We start from the raw sequence: 15,323 nt of genomic DNA, 5'->3' as shown, positions 1-15,323 counted from the left end.
TTGCTCAGCATCAAACCCAAAGTACTTAAGATGGCCCCACATGATGGTGCCACCCTCGTGACTCCTGTGACCACAATTCCTACTCTGGGCTGTCCTGGAGCTCCCTCTTGGTCCAGCACATCGTACACATTCCTGCCTCAGGGACTTTGCAGTGGTTGTTCCTTCTGAAGGGAACGAATTTCCCCAGATGTCCACATGGCTTCCTCACTCCCCTCCTTCAGATCTTTACACAAATGACACTAGCTCACTGAGGCCCTCCCGGACCACCCAATCCAATACTGGAAGCTGCCTACCCCCACTCGTAGCCCTCCCTACCCTGCTGTTTGCCCGGAGCCCTATCAGCTAATAATGTACAATATAATTACTGTGGATTTTATTGTCAGAGTTCCCAGCTTCAGCACTACTGATATTTTGTGGAGGATCACACTTTGCTGTGGGGCACCATCGCGTACATTGTGGGATGTTGAGCATCGTCCCTGGACTCTACCCAAAAGATACCAGGAGCACCCCCTCCCCAAATTGCTCAATGCCATGTCCATAGTGCATAGAATGATGCCTGGCACGTAGTTGACACTCACTATACACTGAGAGCACAAAGGAAAGTGGAAAAAGAAGGAATGATCCTCTCTACCTCGTGGATAACAGAGTTGACAATACACGTTAGCTGTCACCCCAAATACCTGGGCGAAGGAGCAAAGATGCCCACTTCCTCCTCTATCTTCTCCACCTTGGAGGCCATGTCCTTCATACTCTCAATTTCCAAGAGAGTGGGCAAGAGAACCTCCAAAGACGACCCCACTGTGGCCATGGGGCACTGGTTCGGCACCCTCTTGGGCTCTTGAGATACTCTCCTGGGCTGTTGGGAGACCCTGGCCTCCATCTTTGAGACAGGGGTCAGAGAGGTAGGAGACTCCGTTATGTCCTCCCACCTCGCTGAGGGCAGAGAGATGGGAGTCAGGGAGGCAGCATTCACCTTGGGGCTGCTGGTGGCACACTTGGGGAAAGGGGACGCTTTGGAAGGCCCCTTTGGGTCCCGGGGCACCTCCTCCACCTCCGCCCATGGATGCGTGTTCCCCGTCGCCCAGGCCCCCAACTGTGGCTGCTCCCTGACCACCACCGGCATCTCCTCCAGCAAGGACACCTTGGTGGTGCTGAGGGGTACCGTGTCCATAGTTGGCATGGCAGACCCCTGCTGGGTTGAGAGCCAGGAGGGCAGATTGAACAGAGCTGATCTCAAGGAGGGATCCTTGGAACTGGCAGTGATCATCAGCTTGGCACGGGTGAGCCCTTCCACTGAGAAGGGCCTGGTCTGCCCCTGTGAGGCTTCCTCGATGGCCAGCTCCTGGGTCTTGATCCACTTCTGCTGCTGCCCCACCTCCTTGGATTTGAAGCCCAGCATGTTCAGAGAGATCTCCTCCTTCATCCTGCGGACTTTGTCCTCCAACTTGCCCTTGCCCTTCAAGCCATCCGCGGTGACATCCTGGGCTCTGCTGACCAGGACTTCCTCCGACTCCTTCTCGGTGGTGGTGAAAGGCAGCTCCAGGGATGTTTTCTGAGTCCTCACCTCTACTATGTTTGTCTCCTGGGTGCCCATCAACACCACGGCTCTGGCTTCCCTTCAGGCTTGCTTTTCTCAAGCACATCTCCTCTGTGACTTCCCGCAGGCAACACGCCCGTGGTGGCAGGGTCCATTGTCATTTGGTATTGGGTAGGTAAGGTCAGAGCCTTATGGGACAGGGTAGGTAGGAACACAGATTTCCTGTTTGGAGCAGGGGGGGACACAGCCTTCAGGGGAACAGCAAGTGTATACGCGGCCTTCTGAGATGGGGCAGGCATGGCTGGGGCCTTGTGGGGAGTAGCCAATACATGTGTGGCCTTCTGAGATGGGGCAGGTGTGGCTGGGGCCTCCTGGGGAGCAGCAGGAAAAGCTGGCGCTTTCCGGGATGGAGCAGGTACAGCCAAGAACTTCTGGGATTGGTCAAGGATGAATGGAGCCTTACAAGAGGCAGCAGGGATGGCTGGGGGCTTCTGGGAGGGCGGCGGCCACAGTCTCTGCACGGAGTCCAGAGGCCTGGCCTGTTCGTTGCACCTGCGGAAGTCAGGAGGGTAGGCGGCTGGGCAGAGGGAGGACGTGGACAAGGTGCTGGCCTCCGGGTCCATCAGGTCGTCCATGTCCTGTTACCACGGGTACATATGCAAGTGATCACAGGAGCCCAGCAAGGGCATTTCAGGGCTGTCCTCTGAGATACAGAGTGAAGGGGTCTCAAGTAAACCTGCCAGGCATGTGGCCCCCTCAGAATCAGAGCAACCCTGTAGGTAGATGGAGGGGAGGGGAAGGATGGTCAAGGCCAGTGGAGATGCCCAGACCCAGGCCCCCAGCCCCTCCCCCCTCAGACCCAGGTATCCAGCCCCTGTTCTCTCCCCCCTCAGACCCAGGGGTCCAGGCCCCCAGCCCTCCCCCCTCAGACCCAGGAGTCCAGGTCCCCAGCCCCTCCCCCCTCAGACCCAGGGGTCCAGGCCCCCAGCCCCTCCCCCCTCAGACCCAGGTATTCAGCCCCTGGTCCCTCCTCCCTCAGACTCTGGAATGCAGGCCTCCTCCTCCTTCAGAGCCAGGGGTCCTGGCCCCAGCTCCATTCCTGGGGCTCCTGTACTTCTGGCTTTTGGTCTTGGCACCCTCTCGAATCTAGAACCATAGCTGCCCCCAGGGGTCTGTGGGGTCAGGGCCCACCTGGAGGTGCCACGTGGCCCGGGTCCGTGGGGGGCGTGTGGAGGGTCCTGGGGACCCAGGAGGTGGCGGGCTGCTGGAGCAGGTTGATGAGGCGGATCCAGCAGTCAAACAGGAAGCTGACCTCATTGTCAGGGGCGTCCAGCTCCAGGTAATAGCGGCGGCCCATGACCAGACGCAGCTTCAGGTGCCAGGCAGACAGGTCGTGGACGTAGAGGTGGGCCAGGTCCAGCGGGATCATCCTAGCAGAGGCAGGAGATGGAAGCGGAAGAGCAGGAGATGGGGGCGAGGTGGCAGGGGATGGGGGGATGGCGGCACCTGGTGAGGACGAGGCTGGAGCGCTCCCTGCCCGCGGCGGGGCTGGGCCATCAGCAGGATGTCTGGCAACACCAGGCCTGGCAGGGAGGCAGCCACGCCCATGGTCACTTGGTTGGTTCTGTGGTGCACATACACTGGGGCCCCTCGACTGGTCACCTGGGGATCCAGGGAGAGGGGCTGGGACCACTCCTTTCTCTTATGCTCCTCTGGCACCTCCACACAGAGCTCCACCCCCGAGCCCCCCAGCTGCCTTGTGCCCTCCTGGGCCCAAATCCCCCAGCCCAGGGGGTCTCCCTTCCCTCCTGCCCCTCTCTGCCCCCAGGGCACAGGGAGCCAGGGACCTGGACAAAGTTACTCTCGAACATGGGCAGCGGGCGGAGGGGCAAGTACTCGCCCTTCTGGAGGGTCTTCTGCAGCTCGCCCAGGGTGGGGACCCACTTCAGGGGGCCCTGGAGTGGCTCCCAACGCCTGATGTTCCAGAGCCGGTTCATAATGGCTGCAGAAAGTGTCGGTCACCAGGGACACGGAGGCAGGGTGCCAGCCCCCCAGCCCACTGGCCCCAGACCCTCGGACTTCAGCGGTTCCAGAGGGTGGAGCTTCCCCAGGGCTTGGACATGGCCCTGCAGGGGTGCTCAGCCCTGGCCTGGGGGAGGAGCCTTCGTGGAGGAGCTTTGTGACCTCATCGGACACAGCTGCAGCTCTTCCTGGGAAGTCTCCAGGGGCCTTCAGCTCCCTTCCCCTCCAGGAACCTGTCCTGCAGTCTTGAGGGCTGGGGTGGGTGAATCAGAAGCCCCTGCTCCAGACCCAAACTAAGGACGACCCGGGGCCCTGGGAGGGGCCGTCTGGGATGTGGTAAGTGAATAATTAAACAAAAGGGTTTCTGACTCTTAAGAGGGGAGGCCTGAATTACAGTCCCAACTTGCCACTGACCCATCTCTACACCCTGGGTAAGGTCTATACCCCCAGGAGCCTCAGTTTCCCTGAATCTAACTTGTTTGTGTCCGTGGCAACGGTTGCTGTACATTGGTTATAAAGAAAGGGACATGAGGTTTGGAATAAGCCCGACCTTTGGCAAAATCATATTCTGCCTTTCCCTAGCTGTGTGGCCTTAAACGACAGGCATCCCTGAGGAGCCTCAGCTTCCCGCATCTGTAAAATTGGGGGGTACTGGAGGATGCACGGGATCCTGTAAGTAAAACCCCACACTTAAGGCATGGCGCAGAGCAGGCGCACAGTGAATGGCCATTCCTGTCGCCTTTTGAGGGCTTTCGGGGCGGGGGGTGCTGATGTTCTGTCATTCTAAATATAGTGGTTATTATTTTTTCATGTGTCATGCAAAATACATGGTCATTGTAAAAATTCTGGAAAATACAGAGAAGCACAAATAACGAAAGTCACCCACAATCCTACCCCCACCTTGTACCCTGAGGTGGCCATAGTCAACACTTTGGTGTATTTCCTTCTAGGATTTTTAAATAATCCATGGATTATACGTATCTATACAAAATGGGGATCACACAGTGGTTTGTAGCCTTGTGGCCTGCTTCTTCTATGCCTAAAGCAGGCTCTGTAGCATCCCTCTTCATGGCTGGTGTATTCCATCACATGGATGCACTGTCATGTATATGACCATCGCCTACTGTTGGACATCTAGGTTGTCTCCAATTTGCGGTTGTAAACACTGCCGTAATGAACAACCTTGAGCCTGCAGCCTTGTCCTGTACTAGTACTGTTGGTCACAGGGTAACCTTCTGTAACTATCCATTAAATATTTATTTATTGACTGTGAGACTAAGAACTCACAGTCTCTGGGGGACTGATGGTTCCTCTACTTCCCTGTCCACGGAGGGCCCCCCAAGGACCCCAGCATCCAGCCCCTGGCCCCCAGAGAAATCACCTCTAAGTGGATGTGTATGACAAATTTAATTCCCTCTTCTCTATCTCACAAAGGTTCTCACATTTTTGAACAAAAACCCAGGCCTCCTTTTCCCCTCCCTCCCCACCCCAACACAGAAAGTAATTGTTTAATAAATAATAGATGCTCCTGCCCAAGCCGAGAGGGATGGGGGTCAGGGAGACACTGTGGCCAGACTTCTTAGAGATCCAAGAATCCGGGACCCCAGTTCCCTCCTCCTCAGGGACCCCCGAGTCCACCTGCCTCCCACCCACCCCCTTAAATAAATAAGTATAAATAAGGCACAGATGCCCCCCTGCCCAGGTCTCCTGGAGGGATCGTCTCTAACTAGAGGGAGACAATGGTGAGGGCGGAGTCCTCTGGCTGCCATGCCCCCAGTCCCGAAATAAATAAATAAATAAGGTCTGGCTTTGAAGGGCGCTGGTGGCTCTCGGTGGCGCGTGGCGGGTCACAGCCGAGTCTTCAGCAGTAGCAAGCCCCGCACAGCCCAGTCGAGCGTCAGGTGCAGCCCCCCAAGGATGGCATGGGCCGCCCGGACGCCTCCCCAGGGTGAGGCCGGGGGAGCCAGGGCAGGTGCCGGTGGGTCTGGGGGCGCCTGGGGCAGGGCCAGGCGGGACATCTGTCAGGAGAGGACAGAGGGTTAACGTCAGGCCAGGGGTGCAGTTAGGGTCCGGGGAAGCAGGAGTTTGGAGCCTGTACTGAATCAGGGTTGGGGAGGTCCAGCTTGCATATTTCCACTGTGTCTCTGGCCTGTGAGGTGGGGTGTCTGGGTTGGAAGTTCTTCAGGACGTTGGGTTCAGAAAATTGAGGCTGGGGCCAAAAGGTGGGGGTCTTAAGGCTGGGGTTCTAGGGCCAAGTTCAGAGGGCTGGAGGTGAGGTCTGTAGCAGCAGGGCCAGGATCCTGGGGCCGAGGTCTTAGATGTGGGGTCTCATTGTAGGATCAAGCTCAGGGACTCATGTGTGAGAGGTGGGGTCTCAAGTCTGGGGTCTCAGAGCTGAGAGTTGGAATTTGAGTTCCAGGGTCTTTGGGGTCACCAGGACCAGGAACCGGGGTCTGAAGTCTTACAATCTCAGGGTCTTGAGTCTGGGGTTTTAAAAGTCAGGGTCTTGGGGTCTTAAGGGCTCACAACCTAGATCTGAGCTCTTGGGGACCCAGGGCTCAGGGTCTGGGGTCTTCTAGTCTGAGATCTCAGGGTCCAAGTCCTTGAGATCTGAGGTCTGCAGAGCCAGGGTCTGCAGTCTGGCTTTAAGTCACGGTGCATCATCTGAGGGTCTGGGGTCTTGATGTGTCAGGATCTCGGGGCCAGGATATGGGTGGGTCTCAGGCTCTGGAGGCTCAGAATATCCTGGGCTTGGGGTCTGGATTCCTCCTGTTTTGGGACCGGGGTCTCCAGGTCTTGGGGTGAGGGTTTGGATTCTCAAACCTCAGGGCTTCAGGATGGGAGTCTTGGAGTCACAAGACCATGGGGTTTCCGAGTCTCAGGGTGAGAGTTTAGAGTTTCCAGGCAGGATTTTGGAGTCTGGGGTCTCAGGGACACAGGGTGAGGGTCTCGGAGTAGGCCTGGGGTCTGGGGTCCTGGGGTCTCAGAGCCAGGTGATCGTACCAGGAGCTGCAGCCGGCGCAGCAGCCGGTCCAACCGGGCCTGCAGGGCGCCTAGATCGGGCTCCAGGGTCCGCAGGGAAGGGCCTCCTGCCCGGCGCAGCCACTGCACATGCCTCAGGTAGGAGAACAGGTCTGCCCGCAGCCGTGTCAGCACTCCCGGGAGCTGGGGGACGGGCGGAGTGGGGGGTGGCGTCAAGGAGCACCTGGCACCTGCCCACTCCAGCCCCTAACCCCCTGCACCCCCTTCACCGCCCAACTCCCACCTTTGACCCATCCCCTGCCCTTACCTGCAGGGCTCCCAGCGCCCCCGCACTCATGGCCAAGGTGGGGAGGGAATCCAGGTTGTGGTCTCCGTCAGCTGGGAATTTGTCTCTCTTGGGGGGAAAGAAGCCGTGAGAGGGACCCTGCCCAGCTCCGGGGGTCGCTTCATCCCCCACCACGAGCCCCGGACTCCTTTCTCCCCCGTCTCTGCCACCGTGGTAGCCCAGACGCCCTCCCCGTTCTCGGTCTTGGCCCCAGCCCATCCCCTCCAGGCTCTCCTACCAGCTGTGCGGCCAGCTGCCGAGTGTCCGCCAGGAGAGAGCGGGTCAGGAGGACGGCGCTGTCCAGCTCAGCCCGAGGGTCTGGGGAGGCCCGTGAGGGGCCAGGAGGTGGCCCCGGGGCAGCAGCTCTACCTGGCCACAGGCTCAGCGCGACCAGGACCAGGCAGCAAACACCTGAGGGAGGGAGAGGACAGAAAGGAGGCTCAGGTCCGACCGGGGGGTCTGAGGGAGGAGGGGCTGGGGTGGGGGTCCTGAGTCCCAGGGCGGAGCGCCCAGGGCACGTCGCAGGGCCTGGGCGGGTTTCCCTCTCCCTCTCTGGCTCTGGTCGCCCCGCCCGTCGGAGCAGACGCGCCCCGGGGCGGGTAGACGGGCCGGGCGTCTCCCGTCCGCCCCCGGACGCCGGAATCTGGGCCCCGGGGCGGGGCAGGAGGGGGGAGACACAGGCCAGAACCTGCCCCCTCCCGAGGCTCAGGAGCCCGAACCGGACTGAGAGCAGGGGAAGGAGACCTGGACAGAGGTCCGGGTGCCTTGACCCCTCCCCGAGAGACCCCCGCGTAGGCGCCACCAGAGTGGACCGCGGAAGGCCGGGCCGCAGCGCCGGGGATACCCCACAGCACACCTGGGCGGAGAGAGGCAGAGGCGCGGGCGCGCCGGGCTCACGGCGGGGAGAGAGGGACCCGGCGGTGCTCAGCGCGGGGGCTCCGGCCCGCTCCCTCCGCGGCCGCCCATCCCCCAGCGGCCCCGCCCACCCCGCCCGCCAGCCAATCAGCGACCCCCGGGCCGCCTCGCTCCCGCAGCACACCCCCAGCCCGCCCCCTGGGCCCTCCCAGGCCGCGGTCTGTCCGCCCGTCCGTCCGCATCCGTCTGGCTCTCCTGTTTCTGTCTGCACCCCTGTGTCTCCCTCTGTCTTTCCTCCCCGTAGCTGGGGTCGGTGTTCTGGGCTTGCTCTCACCTCCTTGGCCTCTCTGCCTCAGTTTCCCTCCCGGAGCCTCTCTGTTGAGGTCCCTGGGAGTCTGCGTCTCTCGGTCCCCGCTGACTCCCTGGGGGTCCCGGGCCCTTTGGGATCACCCCCTGGCCTTCGTCTGTCTCTGTCTGTGAGTCTCCATTTCTCTCTGCCTCGCGCTGCCCTGCCGGTGTCTCCGCGTCTCTGATCCGTCCTTTCATGTCTCGCTCTGCCCGTCCCTTCTCTAGGCCTCCTGCTTTCTCTGAATCTCCTTCCCGCTCGCTCCGTCTCCGCCTCCCCATTGCTCCCTCGCTCTCCTCCGTCTCTCGGTCCGATTCCGCTGTCTGTCTGCTCCCCACCCTTCCCGCCGACGGTCCCTCCCTCCTTCCTCCCTGTCCCCCCTCCAGGAGCTTGAACCAACTTACTGTTCATGTCCCCACAGGGCAGGGGTTCCCCAGGGCAGGGGGCAGGGGGCTGGGGGCCTTTAACCCTTCCCTGTCCGCTGCCGTGGGAGCCCTGGGGGTCAGCTGGGCCTCGGCCTGGGGAGGGGAGGCATGTGCGTGTGAGCAGCGAGGGCCGCGGCAGTGAGGGAGTGTGTGCGCCTGGGGGGTTATATAGGGGGCCGGGGCGGGCGGGCGGGGGGCAGGCGGCAGGGGAGGGCGGCCTGACACATCCTGACTCACCCTCCCTGCCTGCCTTTTCCATTCCGACGGAGCCGGCTGCCTCGCAGGGCTCACGCCGCCGCGCTCGGAGGAGGGCACGGAAGGAAAAGTTGGAAAAGTTGAAAAGGGAAAGGGGGGGTGGTCGGAGAGGGGCTGGTGAGGTCATTGGCGTCCCCTCCCTCCACCTCCTCGGCCGGCCGCCGCCGCCGCCGCCGCCGCCGCCGGGACAGACACGCGCAGCTCAAGAGCTGGGGCCTGGCTGCAGGGTGGGGGTCCGGCTGGACCAGGACAGGCAGAGAGATGGAGAGGCAGGGGGTGATGCGGATGGGGTAGAGGTGGCAACGGGACCACAAGACGCAGGCCTGGGGGGTTGGAGGTGAGACAGAGAGAGACTCCCAGGGACAGAGAGAGATGGAGAGGCCGAGACCCAGGCAAGGAGGTAGAGACACACAGAGAAATGGGGACATGGGACAGAGGTGGAGAGTCTGAGGTGCAGAGATGGAGACAGCCAAGGAGACACGCTGCAGAGGCAGAGAAACAGGAGAGCAAAGTGAGGTTTGAGGGGCACGATGAAAACAGCAGGAGACGTCTGGAGAGACCCAGAGAGACCCCCAAAAGGAAAAGGGACAGAGACAGGCATGCCAGAAAGAGGGGAGGCAGGCGGCAGAAAAGAGATACACAAGGCAGGGTGACAGAGATGGAGAAGTCCCAAGGGGCAGAGATCCTCTGAGAGATGCCGGTGCTGAGATGACGAGGACTCAGCAGTGGGGACTGAGAGAGGGGGGGCCTTTCTCCAAGAGACACGTTGGAACATGTTGAGAGAGGACCAGAGGCAGAGAGACAGGGACCAAGAGAAAGAGGCATCGAGGCACCCAGTAGAGGTGAGACCTCGGGCACATGGCTTCACCTCTCTGTGCCTTGGTTTCTCCATCTGTGAAATAGGGATACCCCGGGCACGACCCCCTCCCAAAAGCCTGTGTGAGGATACAGTGAGTTCACGCCTGTAAAGCACACAACCAGCTCTCAGTAAATGCGAACTATTGCTGTTCTCACCGTTGATTTTTATTAACATATCCAGGGAGACGGAGGAAAAGAGGGAGCCCCTGGGAGAGATGGAGATGGTGAGACACGGAGAGAGCAGCTGGGATGGGTGGGGGGAGCTGGAGACCAGGACATGGCAGGGAGGACACCACGCGGAGAGGTGGAGAGGTGGAGATGCGGAGAGGGGTGGGAGCAGGGGTGGGAGACACAGACTCCGGGGGACGGTGGTGCCAACACAGACGCACACAGGGAGTACCAGGCACATGGAGCAGAGGTGGCCCCGGGGATTCACGGCAGAAGAGTGAGGGACCATGACAGGAACCCAAGTCCCCAGGAGCACCCCAACCCCCAGGATAAGGGTGGCAGAGAAGGGTGGAGGGTAGTGAGAAGACAGAAGGTGACAAGGACTTCCAAAGGTCTCCCCGCAGACACCCCTCCCCCTCCCCGCCCCTGAGACTGCTGAGCTGGCAGGGGGGCTCTGAGGATGAATGCTGGCTGAAGTCCTCCCCCTCCCATCCCCCACCACTTGGGGGGGCAACTGCTCAGGTCCCCAGGGAGGTGAGGTCACAGCCCCCCCATGGTGGGACATGACCTCATCGCCTCAGGTAAGAGCTCCCTCTGCCTCTCTGTCATGGCCACCCCTGCCAGGGCCCCCCAGGGGCCCTCCCCAGCCCCTACTCATGCTGGGACCCAGGCCTCTGACCACTGGGTCTCCGCCCCTCAGGGGGCCTGTTTCCGGCTGAGTCAGCGTGGGGGGGCCCAAGGCTGCGTCAGTGAGGGGAGAACTGACGTAGCCCCCCCCCAAGACCGGTGGGGCCAGCCAAGGTGACTCAGGCCACCAGTCTGGGAGATGGACTGGCCTGAGGGGATGGGGGACTGAGCCTGGGGCCAGCCTGAGAGCCACAGTAGGGATCTGGTGATGGCAGCCCCTTCCACCTCCGGGGGAACTGGGGCTGCCGGCCCCAACCCCATTGCTTTAACCTAGGAGTCCAAGAGCCCAGCCCCTCCTCCCTCAGACTCAGGAGTCCAGACCCCCAGCCGCCTACTTCCTCAGATCCAGGGGTCCAGCTCTCAGCCCCCTCCTCCCTCAGAGCCAAGTGGCAGGTGTCCAGGTCCGAAACCCTTGTTTCAAGAAAGGTAGAGAAAACTTGTGGCCATTCTGCAATTTGGGGAGTGCTCTGTTGGGGAAGGTCAGGGGTCTAGGCATGGGTCATCAGTCCCCGACTAGTGACAGTCCCCTCGGCCTGCTTCGGCCCTCTCACCCCGGGGATGCGGGGTCATCTTTCCTCACTGTGGCAGCAGGAGGCCGGTGGGTGCAGGACAGGAGGGTGGGGGTTACTCAGGACTCCTGGGTCTTCCCCAGGGTTGGGGACACTCAGACTACTTCTGTGGAAAGGAGAGCAAGAAGGAGAGACAAAGACAGAGACACAAGTAAAGAGATGGAGAGGCAGGTAGGAGACTCACAAACAATGACAGGAGATGACTGTGACAAACAGAAAGAGACAGGAGCACAGAGGCCAGAGTGAGAGACAGAGATGCAAAAAAAAAAAAAAATTGTGACCCACACAGACGCAGAGACAAGCTCAGGGGTTCAGAGACAAAGACTGGGGGTGACACGGAGCTGAGACTCTGAGGGGTGACAGCCGTGGGGGGAGATGCCACTGGGATATGACGGGGGACCCCAGGGGGTCCTTGCTCATGTGCTGGCCCCTGGGTGAGGTGGAGCTGGCTGGTGTGAGGTCAGCAGGTCCGAGTCTGTGTGTGTCCGTCTGTCTGTCCCTGGGGGGTCCTGTCTGGCCCCTGGGGGGTGACGGGGCAGGCGGGCCGCAGAGGCGGCCCAAACCTGTCATTAGTGGTGAGGGCCGTGACGGCGGCCCCCCCAGCCCCAAGCCGCGGTCCAGGGCCCTGCGGCCCCGCCCCCCCACCCCCTCCTTGATCCCTGAGGAATCCCGGGAATTGGGAAGTGGGTCCAGATGATGTTGACACAGGAAACGGTCAGCAGCTGCCCGGCCTCAGCCCCACAACCCCTCTGACCCCCACCCCCGGCCCCCTGCCGAGCCCCTCGGACCTGTGTCATCTCTGACGAAGGCAACCCTGGGCCCACTCAGCACCCACCAGGATGTTTACGGGAGATGGGTAGGACGGGAGGCAGCCTCAAAGGGCTTCTTGAGAAATGGGGTCTGGACTCCTGGACAGCTGCCCTCAGACCTAGTCCCCTTCCCCCTCCTCCCTCAGACCCCGGGGTCCAGATGCCCAGCCCCTCCTCCCTCAGACCTGGGAGTCCTGACCCCAAATGCTCTCTTCCCTCTGATCCAAGTGTCCAGACCCCCAGCCCCTCTTCCCTCAGACTCAGGATCTGGGCACAAAGACACACCGCCCCAGGAGAGCTGAGTCCCCTCCTCACTGGCTGGAAAGCTGAGTGGAGGTTCAGGGGAGAGTGAGGGATCATGTTCCCACCCCAGCCCCCAAGGTGACCTCCTCCCCCACCACTGGGGTGGACCAAACCAGAAGCTTGGGGATCCCAGTCGGACCCATTTCCCTGTTTGCAGAGGGGGAAACAGACCGAGCTAGAAGGGGCTCCCTTCCCATGAGTCCCCTCTCCACCACCTGGGGCCTCAGACCTCTCGGATCCTGGCCCTCCCCATCAGGAGGCCTGGATGCCTTTGGGACCAGGGGACTCTGGAGCAAGAGCTCTGGCCTATGGCCTGACCCCCATTTTCTCATCACCCTCTTAGGTCTCCTGGTTGCTAGGGGGCCTCCCTAACAATGGGGCTCAGTGAGGTCTTCTGGGCCTCAGGCCCCCTGCCCCTGGTTGCTAGGGTGAAGACTCCCTGGCAACCAGGTCTCAGGAACCTTTGGGTCACCTGGAGCTGCCTTTCAGGAATGTTTACTAAGCAGAGGGATTCCCTGGCAAGAAGGTCTCGGGGTGCCCACTCCTTGGGTCCCCTGGTTGGCTGGGAGGAGACGTCTTAGACTCCCACCTGCTTTCTACGCAGGTTGCTAAGGAGGCTCTTCTAATGCCAGGGCCCCATCCCACCCACAAGGCCCCTTCCACCTGGTTGCTAAGGAAGCAACTCCCTAGCAACCAGGTGTGACCAGGCCAGTGTGACCCCCCCTTCTTTCTTCCCAATTGCTAAGGGGGCTCCCTAGAAATAGAACTTAGAATTTTGGGGGCCAGCCGGGCAGGCGGGTGGGGCGAGCCGGTTGCTGGGGTGATGGCCTTCAAGGTCTCTCCCCACAGAGGCCCCAGGAGTCTGGGGAGGCGACATGGTGGGGTCTGGGATCCCTGCTTTGGGCCTCTTCCTGCTAATGCAGGGCTCAGTAGGTGAGGGGGCTGATGAGAGGGTCAGAGAGCTGAGCAGAGGCCCTCCTCACCCTCCATACAGCCTCCCAACACCGCTCTTTTCTTTCACAGATGGGAATGGAATCCAGGGATTCTTCTATCCATGGAGTGAGCAGTGGAGGAAACCCTGGGTCCCCTGGGGATAAGGAGCCCAGACTAGACTCTTGGGTCTAAAGGGAGGAGGGGCTGGGGTCTGGACCCCTGGTCTGAGGGAGGAGGGCCTGGGGGCCTGGCTCCTGGGTCTGAGGGAGGAGGGGCTGGGGACCCGGACCCCTGGGTCTGAGTGAGGAGGGGCTGGGGACCCAGACCCCGGGGTCTGAGGGAGGAGGGGCTGGGGGCCTGGACCCCTGGGTTTGAGGGGGGAGGGGCTGGGGGCCTGGACCCCTGGGTCTGAGGAAGGAGGGGCTGGGGGCCCGGACCCCTGGGTCTGAGGGAGGAGGGGTCTGGGGGCTGGATCCCTGGGTCTGAGGGAGGAGGGCCTGGGCACCCGGATCCCTGGGTCTGAGGAAGGAAGAGCTGGGGGCCTGGACCCCTGGGTCTGAGGGGGGAGGGGCTGGGGGCCCAGACCCCTGGGTCTGAGGGAGGAGGGCCTGGGGACCCGGATCCCTGGGTCTGAGGAAGGAGGAGTTGGGGGCCTGGACCCCTGGGTCTGAGGGGGGAGGGGCTGGGGGCCTGGAGTCCAGGGTCCAGCACGAAGTAAGCACTAGGCCGGCAGCCCCAGAGCCTGGTTTGGGGTCAGGCTCTGTGAGGAAGCTGCTTCTCACGTTGGTCCCCAGGCTGTGAGGGAGATGTCTGGGAACGGGAGAGCTGTGGGGGCCAGGTGGCAATTGAGAACCCGAATCTCTGTCTGCGTCTACGATGCTGCTACCGCAACGGGGTCTGCTACCACCAGCGGCCGGATGGTGTGTGCCGGGGAGCCGGGGCCCCTGGGGGGGGCTGGTGGCAGGGACCCCTCAGTCTCATGGCTCCCTGCTTTGTGCAGAAAACATGCAGAGGAAGCACATGTGGGCACTCGGCTGGATGTGCGGAGGCCTCCTCTTCCTGATCTCCAGCATCTGCCTGTTCTGGTGAGTGGGGTCGGGGCTCGGGGGGGCTCCCCTGCCCTGGCGGGCGGGGCCAGGTGGACAGCACAGCTGAGGGTGTCCCCTCCCTGCCAGGTGGGCCAAGCGACGGGATATGCTGCGGCTGCCGTGGTTCATGAAGGGCAAGTGCAACCTGTCCCAGACCGTCTCTCTGTTACCCAAGGACCGGACACCGAGAGAAAAGAAGATGGCATCCATTGGCAGCATGCCCACAGAGGGGGCCCTGGACATCTCAGGGGGCACTGATGAGGAGGGCACGGAAGGGGGCGAATAAACGGAAGCAGGGGAGGAGGAAGATTAGGGGCACCCCTGGAGGGATCCCTCAATACAGATATAGCAGAGATGCATGGTCTCTTTTCTGAGAAACATGAAGCAGGGGACGGATAAGACCCAGAGGCAGAGAGAGAGGGAGAGAGAGTGTGTGTGTGTGTGTGTGTGTTTTGGGGGGTGCCTGGGTTGTGATCATGGAGGGTGTGAGCTGACGGGCATCTGGGGTCCAGGGGTAAGTGGGGAGGATCCGAGCTGAGAGGGACTTGGGCTGATCGGGGGAGGCCTGAGCTGATGGGGGTCCTGAGTTGAGTGTAGGTCCTGGGCTGTGATTATGGGGGGTCTGGACTGAGGGGCTTGGGGTGAGTTGTGGGTGGCCTGGGCTGGGACTGCAGCTGGGCTGGGGGGACATGGACCACCGTGCCCCTCAGCTGTCCTTCTGCCGCTGCCTGACAGCCTCTGCTGCCTGCCTTTGGGATCCTGCCGCCCTTGGGCCAGCAGGCATTTGCCTTGCTTCCCACGAACGCCGGACGACTATAGCTCTCAGACTCCCTAGTGGTGGCACGGAAATTTTCCTGGAACTTCATTACAGTTGAAGACTCATCGTGCTCAGTCCTCTTTCCTCCGCCCCTCCTTTCTCAGGTAACAGAGCTACTCCAACCTACCCTCCATAAGTATGTCCCCAACAAATATCTTGCAAGTCTTCATCCCTCTGTCTGCATCTCTGGGGACCTCAAACTAACAGAGGAACCTGGGCTGAGGGAGGTCTGGACTCAGGGGGTGGGTCTGGGCTTGAGATCCTTGCCCCCCACTCCTGTCCCCCTCCATGAGGCAACAGCGTGAAGCTAGGCTCCTAGGTCCCCAAGGGCTTGGGCAGCCCCT

The 15,323-nt window shown here is 61.4% G+C and overlaps 3 protein-coding genes across 3 annotated transcripts; 1 reads left to right on the top strand and 2 right to left on the bottom strand.

The window, feature by feature from the left end:
- Positions 1-5: 5 nt before the first annotated feature.
- Positions 6-3,779, bottom strand: GARIN5B (golgi associated RAB2 interactor family member 5B). Its single transcript, XM_027097233.1, is given in 7 exon segments — positions 6-1,602; positions 1,605-2,089; positions 2,183-2,273; positions 2,723-2,967; positions 3,044-3,084; positions 3,086-3,199; positions 3,385-3,779. Coding segments are annotated over 7 exon segments (2,061 nt in total). The 5' UTR covers positions 3,535-3,779; the 3' UTR covers positions 6-667.
- A 1,168-nt stretch (positions 3,780-4,947) lies between these two features.
- IL11 (interleukin 11) lies at positions 4,948-8,687 on the bottom strand. The gene is made up of 5 exons (XM_027097437.1): positions 8,472-8,687; positions 7,105-7,277; positions 6,849-6,935; positions 6,563-6,724; positions 4,948-5,577 (listed from the first exon to the last, which is right to left on the bottom strand). The coding sequence occupies exons 1-5, from the start codon at positions 8,476-8,478 to the stop codon at positions 5,407-5,409; spliced, it is 600 nt and encodes a 199-aa protein (XP_026953238.1). The 5' UTR covers positions 8,479-8,687; the 3' UTR covers positions 4,948-5,406.
- A 4,299-nt stretch (positions 8,688-12,986) lies between these two features.
- Positions 12,987-14,761, top strand: TMEM190 (transmembrane protein 190). Its single transcript, XM_027097438.1, has 4 exons — positions 12,987-13,200; positions 13,869-13,994; positions 14,075-14,159; positions 14,250-14,761. The coding sequence occupies exons 1-4, from the start codon at positions 13,017-13,019 to the stop codon at positions 14,446-14,448; spliced, it is 594 nt and encodes a 197-aa protein (XP_026953239.1). The 5' UTR covers positions 12,987-13,016; the 3' UTR covers positions 14,449-14,761.
- Positions 14,762-15,323: the final 562 nt, after the last annotated feature.

The sequence above is a fragment of the Aethalodelphis obliquidens genome, unplaced genomic scaffold, assembly GCF_003676395.1.
Source record: "Aethalodelphis obliquidens isolate GAN/ISIS:26980383/991018 unplaced genomic scaffold, ASM367639v1 scaffold113, whole genome shotgun sequence".
Classification (NCBI taxonomy): Eukaryota; Metazoa; Chordata; class Mammalia; order Artiodactyla; family Delphinidae; genus Aethalodelphis; species Aethalodelphis obliquidens.
This window is presented reverse-complemented; position numbering and strand designations above follow the sequence as displayed.